At 49.0% G+C, this 16,115-nt stretch overlaps 1 protein-coding gene across 2 annotated transcripts in view; it reads left to right on the top strand.

The window, feature by feature from the left end:
* The window catches only part of CDC42BPA (CDC42 binding protein kinase alpha), a 1,012,118-nt gene that overhangs the window by 835,557 nt on the left and 160,446 nt on the right, over positions 1 to 16,115 (top strand). The window contains exon 22 of one of the 2 annotated variants that reach the window (XM_086927989.1): positions 1,841 to 1,879. The exons of the other annotated variant lie outside the window; for it this stretch is intronic. Within the exon in view, the coding sequence (XP_086784115.1) occupies positions 1,841 to 1,879 (39 nt within the window). The remainder of the gene's footprint in view (positions 1 to 1,840; positions 1,880 to 16,115) is intronic. 2 annotated transcript variants of the gene reach the window in all.

A 16,115-nucleotide genomic window follows, 5' to 3' on the forward strand; every position in this document is an offset into this window, starting at 1 on the left:
CTTGCTTAGGAGGTGGAGATCTCCGGATGGATTTTCCTGAGTAGCACTCCAAATGCACCGTCGGTGGCACCATAATTATCCTCTTTATGGTCAAGTGAAAAATATATTTTTCTTGATTAAAATAAACGTGGACTGAATCTGATATTTTGAATTGACGCTACATGTGTGCACAGTATGTTATGCTTTGTGTATTGTTGTACTTTCAGTTCCGTGTCTGTCTGAACTATGAAACTCCCCAACGCTTACCTCTGTTTTCCTGTGCATGGGTCTATTTGTTGATGCAAATGTATTGATCATAACTTGAATTTCAAAGGCACCAATATAAAGGCATTAAATAGGATGATAACCTCAGTTGTCTTTTATGTTTAAAACCAGTGTAGCCATAAAAAGAAACTAAATTGGACTGATAAATGAACGTCATATGCTCTGTATGCATCGTACAATTTATTTGTCCTGTCTGTTAACTTCCCTAGTCCCAGGAGAGCCGACTAATTCTCAGCTACCTTTGGTACATTGCACCAGTGTCCTGCGGTATTACAAACATTAGGAAGGATTTATTGGTGAGAATAAAATTGTCTAGAGCAGTAGAAAAGATAGGGAGATTTCAGGAGGAACCATAAGGTGATTTATGTCACAAAGGTTAGCAAACGAATTGCCTTAAAAGATGGGTCCTGAGATGCTTCCTGAAGGTGGTGAGTGAGGTTAACTTTAATAGGTTAGGTGCCGAGAGTTCCATGCTGAGGTGGCCGCCCTAGAGAAGGATTGCTTCTCAGTCCTCTTATGAAATAGGAGATTCAGACGATTATCTAGGTAAGGCGGGACTAATACTGGGTGATATTGTTGATTATTTAACATGCTTTAAAATGGTTCCTACTGCAGTAGTAGAGACAAAGTAGGTCTCTGAATAATGGGGTGGGGTGGTGTGGTCATATTTTCTCGCTAAGTTAATTACTCTTGCCACTGAAGAAAGGATGGACTTGAGATTTTTAGTGGAACATAGAGATGCTCCAGTGTGGTAGGCATCTTCAGTCTGGATATGACTAGCAACTGAACGCCTGTCTATTCTTCAATGTTCCAAGGAAATAGCTTGCGGATTCTCTTTAGGGTGCGAATATAAAAATTATCTGTTTTACAACTTTGTTGATGTGTGAGATAAGTTTAAGAGCGGACTCTAGAGTGAACACTAGGGATTTAGCTGAGGATATAGAATAGAGGAGTTCAGAAACGAAGAGTCACATTTTCTGTTAGGGAGTTGGATATGAGAAGTGCTTCGTTTTATGAGGATTTAGGAGCAGAAAGACTTTCTGCATTTTAGTCTAGGAATGGTCAACACCTGACGTAATTTTTTAAGTATCTAAAGTGGTACACCCACCATCCATACTCAATCACACTATACTCTTACACATGAATTGTCAATGCAACAAAACTGTGCAGGAAACAAGCACTGGGTATATTAGCAATAAGAATTAGTCGTAGGTGGCACCTGTCATAAAATTGTACATTTTTATCGGTGGGCGTACAAAGTATTCCTAGGGTAAACGTAACATTTAACACTCCATTGACTGAATTATTTAGACCGATGCACTAGTGTTAAAAGGGTGCACAACTAAAACGGTGCCTGTTTCAGCACCACTTTTTATTAGGAACTATATTAACTGAGTTTCTGTTTTTAGCTCATACACTTCAGCCATGATTAGCCATTATAAGGATATGAAATATAAAAATGTTTGTTGTGCAATGATTTCCTGCCCCAACTACCCTAGTGTGCTTTCAGTGACACTGTCGAGGTGTTGTCTGTATTTTGTGTAACTGCTTTCTTCCCTTTTTGTCTTTTTTGAAGCGTTCCCCAACTTCAACACCTGTTAACAAAGGCAGACGTGTAAGAGACTGTCTTCGTTTGTTTGGCTGTTTGTTCCTTGTTCTCTGCTTGTGGGCTTTGTGTTCTGGCTTCTGTCGGCCTGCTGCATGTGGGACACTGCTATTGCTTTTGCTGCAAACAGAATATCACAGCACCTTGCTGTTGCGCAAAACAAGAATGTGTAATAAACGTGGGGGAGTCCTTCTGCTTTTTGAATTATATTGAAGTCTTGATTATAGTTTTTACAAAATGTTATGAATTTTCATACATTAATGTGATATTTGTGATGCAGTGCCAACAGCCAATATACAAACAAAATATCAGGAAAGACCAAGCAAGACATAATAGAAAAAACAGAAGAGACGTTGATTATCAGGCCATTGCCTATTCCCTCTCCTGGCGGCCTGTATGTTGCTTAGAGCATATAGTCTGAACGAGTGTGACAGGGAACGCATATGTGTATTAAGTGATGTTAAATGACTTGGCCCTTATGACAAGGTTTGTCCAACTAGGTTCTGGTCTCCATTTTCTGTCATGCTTGGAATGGCGGCCTTTGGCCCTGCACACCTACTGCTCCATAATGGGAAAAGGATATTTTCCAGTTTTCCATTCACTCAGGGATTGTGGGGTGGCGGAGTCCCATTTGCAGGCTGTGTCCTATTTAGCGAGGATAAAAGCCATTCCAGCCAACATTCTGCCACAGTGCACGCCACCCTCCTCATCTAGCAAACCCCGTAGAGCCCTCTTAAGGGTAAGCCCCAATGGCAATCCCATTACAGCTGTCAGTGTCCCTTCCACCCTGGTCCAAAGCTTTGTATCACTGGACATGACCGATTAATGTGAAGAAAGGAACCTGGATATGATATGCCTATGCAATCCCATCCCATTAACTGATGACCCATGCCAATGCTTGCCAGTCAAAAGCTCTCCCATAATGGCGTTGCTTGAGTGGGTTTCACAAACCATCCTGTGTGTTTAAGCACACTCTGTCAGGCCCATAGTGTCCCTTTGGTGGTGTCTGGAAGCATATTTGTGATAGTGGTGTTGTAAATCAAGAGTGTAGCAGCTCTTTCCCCAAAAGTGGACAGTTCTAGCTAATATGAAGGGTCATGTCTGTCGGTTATCAAACAGCTAGTCATTAATAATGGTCATATGTGTGGTCCAGTAGTAGAATTGAATATCAGTCACTCCCATCTACCATCATAAGTACCAGTGACTAATTTCGCTTGGGGCGGCAGCAGTGGATGTTTTCCAGGCAAGATAAATGTCCTGTAGGATGCTTTGAGCCTCTTGAAGGCCCCCGTCCAGACCTCTGATGGATCATTTACAGGACGACATATAATAATGGGGGGAATATCATCATTTTATAAAGTGCAATCCTGCCAAGGATGGAGAGCGGGAGCAACAACTATCTTTTCAGGTCGTTTTGTGCAGCAGAGGGACCATATTAGCTCCCCAGTATTCATGTGTAGATATGAGAATGTTTATTCCCAAATATCGGAAAGTGCCTTTGCACAGGTGTAAATGTGAAACCCTGCCACTATTGTCCTCCCCTCCCACCCCCACCTCACCGGAACTAAAAGGGACTTAGTCCAGTTTAACTTAATGACTAAGGCGGAGCCACATATGTGAAGTATTTGCATTCGTCTGTCGCTGTGGCCGGCGAGTCTCTCAACAAGAGGAGAGCATCTTAGGCGTATAGCTAGATATTATCCACCACACCGTCGCCTTATCTAAAGCTCTCTACCAATGTTTTTTTCCTGATCCATTCAGCCAGGGGTTCTAACGCCAGTGCAACATTAAAGACTGGGAGCACTCCTGCCTAATGCCCCTCTCAGTGGATAAGAGTTTGGGTTGGGCAGAAAGCCATTTTCTCACACTCTGGCCCAGGGGGCTGTGTATAAAATTTTAAAATGAAACATTTAGCGGGCCCAAAGTTCATTTTCCGCAGGTCTCACAATAGGTAGGAAACCCCAGTCTAGTGAATCAAACGCTTTTTCAAAGGTGGGGAAAAGTAGTGCTAGAAGTCCTTCTGCAGTCTAACAGCAGCCCAGTGCCGGCTGTAGGAATCTGATACAGCGCCTGTTGCCCCGGCCTGGCATGAAGTGTTTTTGGTCTTTATGGACCAAGGTGTAGATGACAGGCACAAGCCAACTCGTGATGACCTTTGCCATTACCTTGAGCTCAGTGTTGTGCAGAGATATAGGCCTATAGGAGGAACTGGTATTGGACGGTGTCTCGGGTTTGGGAAGAGCCACTACTTGATTTTACCGATTTTGCTAGGTATTTGTCACATTTGAAGGGCTTCCCCAAAGACCTACAGCAAGCAGGGGCCACCAGAAACGCAAATTTCTTATAAAATTCAACTGGGAACCTATTGAGACCAGGAGTCTTGCTAGAATTGAGGCCTCCGATTTCAGCCTTGATCTCCTCAGAGATAGGTGCTTCCAGGGATGATTTGCGAGTACAGAGTGTATTTGCTCGATTTGGGGAGGGGAGTGGCGAGAATATAAATCGCCATAATAATTTGCGAATGTATCAGAGAAATCCTGGCTGTTGTCACTGTATGAGCCCCTAGGTCCTTCAGGAGAGCATGGGGGATTGTTCCTTAGTGGCCAGCCAATGAAGGAGCTTGCTAGCCTTATCATATGATTGTTATATCCTTCCTCGCAGGATCGTACACAGCCCTCTGTGGAACTCTAATTTAACTGCAGAGAAATGCAGTATTTTTTATTCTACAAGCAACTGCTGACATGAAACTGTGCTGCTCAAATGTCTGTGCCTCTTGAATCAAAGGGCAGAGTATGACTGTGTCGTATGTAGGAGTCATACGATGCAGGACACAAAAAACAACATGGGCCAGGGTTGACGGTTTGTGTAGGTGTTAAAACATGACTTCTCACTTCATTGAAGTATAATTTTCTGTTGAGAGGTTTCAGCTGTATCTAACAGTAAACTAGAGTGGTTTTAACTGCAGCTTGAAATCAAGAAACTAGTCATGCGCTTCGAATCCGATATTCTTTTCTGGACTGGTATGATGCCCTCGCTTGTCCCATCTTCAGGGAAGCATTCAAAAGCATGGGCCAGGCTTGAGGGGGTTGTGTTCAACTGTGCTCATGCAGCATTTCAAGGGTGATAATATGCAGGTCATGCAGAAAACTCCCTGTGTCCTTTCAGCCAATGCTAGGCACTGGCTACTCAATGGATCCTACCATCATACCCGCTGTCTTTGCAAGGTCAGGATTAGGGCATCATTCCATCCTCAGGGTGTCCCTGATGCCTTCAAAAAAGACATGCGGAATTTGTTTTTGCTCATAGGAAAGTTAGATACAGAGTTGTTTTCTACTATCATGTTGTTTGTTCTCCACCTCTTTAAAGACCCACCAGCATAGTGTAAATTCCTAGATCACCTGCGTCCCACAGGTCAAAAGGATGAACTCACACAGCATAGCAATATGAATTTTGTATATATATGGTCATTAGGTAAATGATGAAGGACTAGATATGCTAGTGACTACATTTTTTATAGGCTCAGTTACTTTTCTCAGTTTTTAGGGCGAGCAGACCTAAAAGCAGGCGGAGCCTGCTTTGTCTGCGAAGACAACTGTTGTTGGCGTGTTAGGAGGAATGTGAAGACAGAGCTCACGCACGAGCGTCGCTGTCTCCGATTCCTCCGCGAGGGCGCACACGGCACCACAGACGCATGCGCATACACAGACACACAAGCGCCCATGCACGCACCCATACATACAGAGAACCCACCCCTGCCGTCGCATACACACACTGCATACACACACGCTCCCCCCCCTTACTCACCAGAGACACACACACGAGCGCACATACACACACGCACGCACGCATACAGAGACACCCCCGCCGTCGCACACACACGCGCGCGCACACATCCCCCTCACACCCCACTCACCAGGTTCTTCTTGTGTCCCTCGGCAGGCAGCGTGTCATTCAGGTTAACAGGCGGGGGCCGCGGGTCTCTCCACGAGCACGGGAGCCCCGCTAGCTAACATGGAAATCCTCCGGCGGTCACAGGAGCGCCTGCTTCCTGTTTTTGTCTGGCCCCGCCCCCGTCCCAACAAAGGTTGCCTGGCTTCCTGTTAAAGCCGGGCTGTGGCGGTGAGTTTGCTTGTTTTCTGCCACTGTTCGTCTCAAAACTCACGTGAGGAAAAACACGTTTTAATTGGAATATTTGATTCTTGCATTATGCTTGCTTTTTGAAAGAATCATTAATTAACAGTGGTAAATGCCATCCACGGCAGCCACGCTTCAGGTTTCAGCACGGCAGCCGCACGCATAACTTTACTTTCATTTCCTCTGAAAAATTTAATGTTTCCAGTTCTGAGTGCCTTTGATGAGCTTGATAGCTGTGAGCATCGCGACCGCCTCATGGAGATTTGGTCACAAATAACATGGTTTGTCTGGAGAAATGCTTGGATTAGCTCTTTCTGTGTAGAATGTTTTTCGTGTTTGTGGCCATAGCATTGACTCTTTATCTGATGTGAACTTCATCTGATCCCAGGCGGTTTATTACCTCCATGATTACGTGGTACATTCTTCCTCTGGTTGCTGGAATATACCCGTTACCATGCTCAAAGCTTTTTATTTTCCCCCAGAGTTTTAAAGAGCGCAAACTTGACCCGACGGTATCAGAGCGCTTTACATGAGCACCGGTTGCATTACAGAAGGACACATTCAGATGTCAAATGCTTAATAAAAAGTAGAAAGCGGGCAATTTCCTCTGCCACATCAAAATAACGCATTTTGTATGTTAATGCCCTAACCGGCCCTGGGTTTAGCAGAGTGCCTTTTTGCCTTAATTGAAAGAAGACCCACCCCTTCTTAGCTTCTCTTTCTAGATCTGCTGCAGAACTCCTATTCAGAATTACATAATTGGAGACTGAAACATGTAAAGCCTTGGCAGACATGAACCACCAGCCCCCTCCATTCTTTACTCAATTTCCTGCCTCCTCTCTTCAGTTAGATGCTACATTTGCTGACTTTTTTCCACAGCTTAGACCCAAGGGGGCACTTCAGTGAAATTATTGTAATGCTTGTTCTTTTTTATTTATTTTTATTCTTCACTCATCCCAGCCCTGTGCCTAACACTCGTTTAAAAAAGTCTCTGACTCTTGGACAGCTGATAGCGACCTTTGATACAGCGCATTGCAGACTCCCACTCATCTCCAGGCGCGCCAAACAGGTGTCTGTGTTACCCGACTCAATGGTTCTCGATTCTTTGGCGTCAGAAAGATGTGACGCTAGTTTTAGTCTACAAGTCCCAGGCAAATGTCTCGGGTAATCGATTTAGTCCACTCAGCTATCCTAGAATATATTTCTCTCTCTCTCACGCTCTTGGTCACTCCCATATCATCCTCCTCTTGCATCCCCCCTTATTTAGTTTCACTTCCTTTCTAACAATACTATAACATCTCCTCTCCTCTATCTCCTGACTCTCCCCTCCCCTCAGTCTCTCCACTCTCCCCTCTCCCCTCCTCTCTCCCCTTTCTCCCCTCTCCTCACTCTCCCCACTCTCCCCTCTCACCACTCTCCCCTCCCTCTCTCACCTCCCTCTCACTTCAATCTCCCCTCTCCTCACTATCCTCACTCTCCCCACTCTCTCCTCTCACACCACTCTCTCCTCTCTCTCCACTCTTCCTATATTTCTGTCTCACTCTCTCCTGCCCCTTCACTGTCTTGGCCTCTCCACTCTTCCTCTATTTCTGTCTCACTCTCTCCTGCCCCTTCACTGTCTTGGCCTCTCCACTCTTCCTCTATTTCTGTCTCACTCTCTCCTGCCCCTTCACTGTCTAGGCCTCGCCACTCTTCCTCCGTTTCCGCCTCACTCTCTCCTGCCCCTTCACTGTCTTGGGCTCGCCACTCTATCTCTATTTCTGTCTCACTCTCTCCTGCCCCTTCACTGTCTTGGCCTCTCCACTCTTCCTCAGTTTCCGTCTCACTCTCTCCTGCCCCTTCACTGTCTTGGCCTCTCCACTCTTCCTCAGTTTCCGTCTCTCTCTCCTGCCCTTTCACTGTCTTGGCCTCTCCACTCTTCCTCTATTTCTGTCTCACTCTCTCCTGCCCCTTCACTGTCTTGGCCTCTCCACTCTTCCTCAGTTTCCGCCTCACTCTCTCCTGCCCCTTCACTGTCTTGGCCTCTCCACTCTTCCTCAGTTTCCGCCTCACTCTCTCCTGCCCCTTCACTGTATTGGCCTCTCCACTCTTCCTCTATTTCTGTCTCACTCTCTCCTGCCCCTTCGCTGTCTTGGCCTCTCCACTCTTCCTCAGTTTCCGCCTCACTCTCTCCTGCCCCTTCACTGTCTTGGCCTCTCCACTCTTCCTCAGTTTCCGCCTCACTCTCTCCTGCCCCTTCACTGTATTGGCCTCTCCACTCTTCCTCTATTTCTGTCTCACTCTCTCCTGCCCCTTCACTGTCTTGCTTCTGTTTATTGTATTTGCACAAATCTAATATCTTGGTCTATTCCTTTTCAATAATCAGGCATTTTTGTTTATTAGGTGTTTATGTTTTTGATTGGTTTATTTATAGGCACTTTCTATCTATCTATCGCCCTCACTCTATTTATCTATCGCCCTCACTCTATTTATCTATCGCACTCACTCTATCTATCTATCGCCCTCACTCGATCTATCGCCCTCACTCTATCTATCTATCGCACTCATTTGGCACCACCACTCAGGGGCACCACAGCATCAATCTGTGCAACCATTCAACAACAACTGGTTCAAATATGTTCTCTCAATGTCTCAAACTTTATTACAAATGTCACAAAAAGATGTTAATATTTAACTTCTGTTCTTGGATTTTCGTCACAATAAAATACACTTAACACAATCTTCACAAAAGTTATTTACAAAAGTTTAAGCTATTGCTATTATTAATTACAATAACTTTTATTTAAGTATTAATTATTAAAAAAAATTAAAAGCCATTGTTATTTGTAATAGTAATACATCTAAGTCACGTAAATACAACACTAATTGCATTACAAATGCTATAGGTGTCACATTTGCGAAAGTTATAACTATTGGCATTGTAAATGACAAAGCTAGTAATTTAGCTAATTTCAAAACCAACACAGAAATAAAAAATTGTCATTTACAATACCAATAGCTCAAAATTTCCTAATGCGAGACCTATTGCATTGCAAATGCTTGTTCCCTTTGTTGTTAGGCATCTACTAGCGGACACATGCATTTTCTTTTGAGACCTTGATGGAGCTAAGTTCTTGCTATCGGCTAGAATACATTTGTGGTGGTTACGTTTAGTCTTTGTTTCACTGTCTACCCCCATTCAGGTAATAGGCAATTATCCTACATGCAAGTGCTGCATCTAAGCATCACCAAAGATACACAGCATTTTCTAACTTACACTTACGTTTTAAGAGTGCTAAGTGTACAACATGGGCTGTATTGTGTCACAGTGGTTGGAAGTGTTTATTCCAGGGAGGGTTGGCCTAGAAAGTTTGGGAACACCCACACTTGCAGGTTGTGAGTATTCTGAAAAGCTGAAAATGTCTTCCTGCCAAGGGCAGGAATAAACCACAGTTTTTTGCTATGGGTATGTGCACAGAATAGTCCCAAAATGTATCAGGTTTAGGGGAAGGCATATTGCAGAAATGCAATAGGTTAACCTTGTGCTCAGTTTTACTTGCTGTCCAGTTGGGCATATGAAAATATTCTCCCAAGTACTCCTGGAAGCTTGGCTCTGTCCTGTTAAACGATTGTGAAGTCTTTAAATTCCTAAATACATACTCATACAAGATAATAACGCTGCTAATCCATATTTATCAAAATTATTTGAAGCAAACTGTTCGAGGTTTTTTGCACTGATATATTCTTCAGCACCCTTCCAATAAACAGGACGACTTTACCCTGACTAAAAATTATACCAGTTACTTACCTACGTTTCTAGACGCTCCAAGTAACACAGAGGATTTCTCTTTAAAGGAGCCTATTACAATGGTGATCAATGACATTGTTCCTATTGCTGCTTTCTCTCCAAGCCTTCATCATAAAGCTACATTTACTGCATACATTTACAGAGGAATGCTTCATTCCTCAGACTCAATAATATACTCAGTTTAAAATCTTTATTATCTACATCTTTTTGCTATACCTTATTCGTTCATGGATTTTTTTTATTTTTATTATTTTTATTGATAACAGGTTACACACCTCAGACATTTTACTTACAATAGCAATCAAGTGAGCACCGCTTTTTAACTTTAACTATAGATACAATGCCTGATTACATCTTCCAATTAATACACACAGCAGGGCGTCTTGTTGGTCTACAATGGGTCATCCCCATATCTCTGCCTCAAGGATTCACATATACTCACCTATAGTTATTCCACTTCTCCCAAATGTGCGTCAATTTACTCGGACACTCTCTAGACTCGTACACCGTTCTCTCTGTCAACATGCACCAGTCTAAGTCGTTCTCCCACTCCGTGATGGCTTGTGGATCCTGCTCCCTCCACAGTCTTGCTATGTTTCGCTTTGCAATTGGCATACCAAGAGTGATCCATAGTTTTACCTTTTGTGCTTAGATCAGTGGGGCCCCATATATTCAGAAGGCACAATTTAATATTACAGTCAATCTCTCAACCCATCACTTCTGCCATACATGTCGTAATCTCGGACCAATAGCCCTGTATTTATGTACATTCCCAGAGTGTATGAATAAAGGTCCCCTCTTGTCTTCATTTACTCGTGCATCCTGGCTCCATTCGGTAGCCCATTTTCACCATTGCAGAGCCCGCTAGATAGATTCTGTCAAGTACTTTCAATTGTATCAGTCTCAACCTAGATGAGATAGCTACCTCTTTGAGGGACGCGAGTGCCTTAAGCCATTCGCCGTCCTCCAGCCCGCTACATCATATTCCCACTTGGATCGGAGCCGAAGGAGGGAATCAGACATATTATTAATTAGTTTCTTATAAGTTAGTGTAATGTCTTTCTCTGGCATATATTCATCTAAGATTCTATCTTCGAGTGAGGAGGATTCGGGTGGTGTCTCTCCCCCCAACTATTGTCGTCTACAGTGCGTGTTTAATCTGCATATACCTGAAATATTCGGTACTGGCCAGGTCATACTCCCTCTGCAATTGGGAAAAGGTGACCACTTCTCCCGCCTTCCAAAGATCTCCAACCCTAGAGATGCTGATCATGTCCCAACGGTCAAATCCTTTGGTTTTCCTGAGAGTGCCAAAAACCTCAGCGTCCCATAGAGGAGTGGTGCATGTCATCTTCCCCTCCCATGCCAAACTTTTCAATGCCACCCGCCATATATGTACCGATTGTAGTGTGGCGGCAGTAAGTTTCAATTTAGTGGGTTCGGTATATAACACCCTTATGAAATCCCCTCCTGGAAGCAGCCATCTGTCCATTAGATATCCGGGATCTCCCGGGGGCCTATAGATTCACTGGTTAATTGCTGCTAGCAGAGCCACCCAGTAATATCTCTTTATGTTGGGGAGTGTATTCCCTCCATCGTACCATCCACGAGTGAGTTTTAAAATGGATATCTTGGGTGGCTTATCTCCCCACAGAAGTTTCATTTGGGAGCTCTCTATGGATCTGACATAAACCGCCCGAACTGACAAGGTGAGTTTTGTAGTACATATAAGAAACGCTGCAAGGCCATCATCTTAAACAGTGCCGCTCGCCCCAGCAGGGACAATGGAAGCGTTTCCCAGTGTTTAACATCTGATCCTAGTCATTGTAGCGGGGACAGGAGATTTTGCTCATAGAAGAGGGTGCGATCTTTCGACACGTGAATCCCCAGGTACTTAAAACTTGTTTTTGCTTCAGTGATATTGATACCCTGTGGCAGTGTAGGTGTTTTGCCACACAAAGCATAAATGACCGATTTGGACCAATTTATGCTCAATCCAGAGCACTTCCCAAAAGCTATAAAAATGTGCATTGCTCTATTCAGGGAGTCACTGGGTGATGCCAGACAGAGCAGCATATCGACCGTGTAAAACGATATGCGGTCTTCCAATTCCTCTGCCCACCTGAGCCTTCTGATCATCAAATCCTTCCGTATCCACATTGCTAAGGGCTCCAACATAGGGGCAAAAATCAGCGGAGAAAGGGGGCACCCAGCCTAGTTCCTCTCCCGAGGGTAAACAATGGGGATCTGCGATTATTTACCACCACCTGAGCCATTGGGTTTTTGTACAGTAGATGTATCCAGCTCAAAAAACTTGGGCCAAATCTCAATTTCTTTGACTGAAAATATATATAGGCCATTAAATCATGTATCTGAAAGAAACACGTTAGTATTAGATTCCTTACCTTAGAATATCTCCAGGCGTCAGTCTGGATCCGGAAACTTTTGCGTATCAGTACCCCTGCGCGTCGGTAGGCGTCGTCTGCAGGCGTCCCCTGCGGCTCCGCGTCCGTCGTTGGCGTCGTGCGCCGTGATGACGTCGCTGGAGTATATAGACGCCGCCTCCGCGCGCTGACGTCAGTTCTTCTTTTTTCCGCGCCAGTAAGCGCAGATCCGAAGAGCAGTACTCCGGTCTTTTGACCAAGTTTTGTGAACTTCTTTATACTTTTTGGTGCCGGTAGGATGCCCGGTTTCAAGAATTGTGACGGTTGTGACCGCACGATGTCGGTCACGGACCATCACCGACTCTGCCTCCGGTGCCTGGGCCCCGACCACGATGTGGACGCCTGCGTCGATTGTCAGGCCTTGACAAATAAGGCTAGACGGGAGCGGTCCCGCAAGCTGCTCGAGCTCCGGGTGTCGGCCCCGCGTCGAGAGCGGTCCCGGTCCGGCCGGAGGTCCAGGGAGCGTTCGAGGGAGCGGTCGCGGAGCCGTGCCGAGCGCTCCGGAAGTCGTCACCATTCGCCTGGTTCCTCAGGTAGGAAGCACAAGAAGTCGGGGCGTCGTCATCGTACCTCCGACTCCCCCCGACGCTCGCGCGACGCGGCCGGGGGTTCGGGTTACCCCACCCCCGCGGCTCCGCGAGAGTCGCCGGCGCGGCCTGCTCCATACCCTCCGGTCCCTGGGCTAGGCGCGACGCCTGAGGAGATTGAGGCGTTCCTCATGGCCATGAGGACGCTCACTCCGCCGACGGGGCCTACGGCGCCTTCGGGCCCAGTGCTACCGTCCGGGGGCCCTAGCGGTTCGGGTGTTCCTCCCTCGACGTCATCGGGTGCTCCGGCCCCGGTGCCGCCGACGGCTCCGACCCCGGCGCCGCAGGGGCCTTCGGGGTCGACGCCGGCTGGTCTACCGGCCTCTCCGGCGCCGATTCCATCGGGGTTACCCCCGACGCCGTCCCCGCGCGGCGCCGGTTCTCCGGTGCCGGCTCCAGGCGGCGTCGTCCCCATGCCCTCCCCGAATCCGGACGCGGAGTCCCCCCGACGCTCGCGCGACGCGGCCGGGGGTTCGGGTTACCCCACCCCCGCGGCTCCGCGAGAGTCGCCGGCGCGGCCTGCTCCATACCCTCCGGTCCCTGGGCTAGGCGCGACGCCTGAGGAGATTGAGGCGTTCCTCATGGCCATGAGGACGCTCACTCCGCCGACGGGGCCTACGGCGCCTTCGGGCCCAGTGCTACCGTCCGGGGGCCCTAGCGGTTCGGGTGTTCCTCCCTCGACGCCATCGGGTGCTCCGGCCCCGGTGCCGCCGACGGCTCCGACCCCGGCGCCGCAGGGGCCTTCGGGGTCGACGCCGGCTGGTCTACCGGCCTCTCCGGCGCCGATTCCATCGGGGTTACCCCCGACGCCGTCCCCGCGCGGCGCCGGTTCTCCGGTGCCGGCTCCAGGCGGCGTCGTCCCCATGCCCTCCCCGAATCCGGACGCGGAGTCGGACCGGCGTCGCTCGACGCCGGGCTCGACGCCGATGGGGCCTGTGAACCCAGAGGAGCCGGTCTACATTGTTGACTCCGAATATGGAGATGATGTAGAGTACGGAGAGGGTTGGGAGGGGTCTGAGGACCCTCTGTCACGTGAGTGTCAGTACGACGTGGACTGGACAGGTGATTTGGGTGATGCCAGTGGTCTGGACGACTCTCCTAACCCTGGCTTTGTCTCGCCTCCTACCGTGGCATCGGAGGAGGGGGCTGCTTATTCGGTGGTGTTGATGAGGGCTGCCAAGGCCTTACACCTTGAGCTCCCCGTCGCGGCCGTGAGGCCTAACATCCTCACTGAGGTCTTCAAACCGCAGTCATGCCCACAGGAGCCACTGCTGCCGTTTAACGAAGCCTTGTCGGACGTTCTTTTGGGCACGTGGTCCAGGCCCTCTTCAGGTTCGCCTGTTGATAGGAACGTGGCCAGACGCCACCGTCCGTGCCCGGACGACCCCAAGTTCCTGTCCACCCATCCCACCCCTGAGAGTCTGGTGATCCAGGCCTCGACTTCCCAGACAGCATTCCCGTCGGCCCGCCCGACCGGGAATCTAAGAGGTACGACCAGTATGGCAAGAAGGTCTTCTCGTCCCTGAGTTTGGGACTGCGGTCTTGCAACACCGCTTGCCTCTTGGGCCGCTACACCCACTCTGTGTGGGATACGGTTGCGGAACTGCTGCCAGAATGCCCCATGGAGGTGCGGGCGAAGCTCTGCAAGGCTGTGGCTGAGGGCCGAGACGCAGCAAAATATTCCATACGGTGTGGTCTTGATACGACCGACTCGCTGGGCAGAGCGATGTCCACGACGGTGGCGATTCGTCGCCACGCCTGGCTGAGATCCGCCAACTTTTCGGCAGATGTCCAGAATGCCTTGATGGACATGCCGTTTGATGGCTGTCGCCTGTTTGGTGACAAGGCGGACCACGCGCTGGAGCGCTTCAAGGACTCCAGGGTCACGGCCAAGTTCTTGGGTCTCTCGACCCAGCGCCAGCAAACGGGTTCGTTTCGTTCCTTTCGTGGCCAAGGAAGGGGCGTCCCCACACGTGCTGCCAGCCACGCGCCGCAACAATCCTTTCAACGCGGTGGCGGCCGTGGAAACCGCTGTGGAGGCGGTCGGGGTCAACGGCGGGGTCAGGCCACACCTCCCCCCGCAGCATCAGCCTCCAAATCCCCCTAGTCCGTGCTTTCAGGCCCATGTGACGCCAGTGGGTGGCAGGGTTCGCCATCACCTCGCCCGCTGGCGCGCAATCACATCGGACAGGTGGGTGCTGCAACTCGTCCGAAGGGGCTACTCCCTCCCCTTCGAGACCAATCCTCCAGCCATGCCACCGCGGGACCACTTGACACTTCTGCAGGGGGAAGTTACGGCCCTCTTGGCCAAGGGGGCCATCGAGCGCGTTCCTGGGCCAGAAGTAGGGCGTGGTTGCTATTCCCACTACTTTCTGGTGCCCAAGAAGGACAAAGGGGGCCTACGTCCTATCTTGGATCTACGGAACGTCAACGGCTTCCTCCGGAAGGAGAAGTTCAAGATGTTGACATTGGCTCAGGTCTTGGCTGCTCTAGACCCGCAAGACTGGATGGTAGCGTTGGACTTGCAGGATGCGTATTTTCACATCCCCGTCCTGCCGGCCCACCGGCGTTACCTGCGGTTCACGGTAGGCCAGGAGCACTTTCAGTTTATCGTGCTCCCCTTCGGCCTTACCAGCGCCCCACGGGTGTGCACAAAGGTGATGGCGGTGGTCGCAGCCCATCTGCGCAGGTTGGGGGTTTCAGTCTTCCCCTACCTAGACGACTGGTTGTTGAAGGCGGGCTCGCCCCAGACAGTCGTCCACCACCTTCAGATGACGGCAGACCTCTTGCACGAGCTGGGGTTCTCCATCAATGTGCCGATGGCGGTTCTGGACTCGGCGCAGTTTCGGGTTTATCCTCCGGAACGGCTGGTCCGGGATATACAAGCTTTGATTCCCATCTTTCAGCCGCTATCCCGGGTTTCGGTCAGGTTGACGCTGCGGCTGCTGGGGCTGATGGCTTCCTGCATCCTTCTGGTGCATCACGTCCGGTGGCGGATGCGGGCTCTGCAGTGGGACCTGAAGTTTCAGTGGGCCCAGCATCAGGGCAACTTGTCCGACCACGTCTTGATCTCGGAGGGCACTGAGAGACAACTGCAGTGGTGGCTTACGGACCGCAATTGGGTCAGAGGCAGATCCCTCTCCCTTCCCCTACCGGAGCACGTTGTCGTGACGGACGTGTCCCTCCAGGGCTGGGGAGGCCACTTGGGAGAGGCGGAGATCAGAGGCATCTGGTCTCCGGCGGAGTCCCGGCTCCATATAAACCTGTTGGAGCTACGGGCGATTTGTCTAGCA

The sequence above is a fragment of the Lissotriton vulgaris genome, chromosome 6, assembly GCF_964263255.1.
Source record: "Lissotriton vulgaris chromosome 6, aLisVul1.2, whole genome shotgun sequence".
In the NCBI taxonomy this organism is placed as follows: domain Eukaryota; kingdom Metazoa; phylum Chordata; class Amphibia; order Caudata; family Salamandridae; genus Lissotriton; species Lissotriton vulgaris.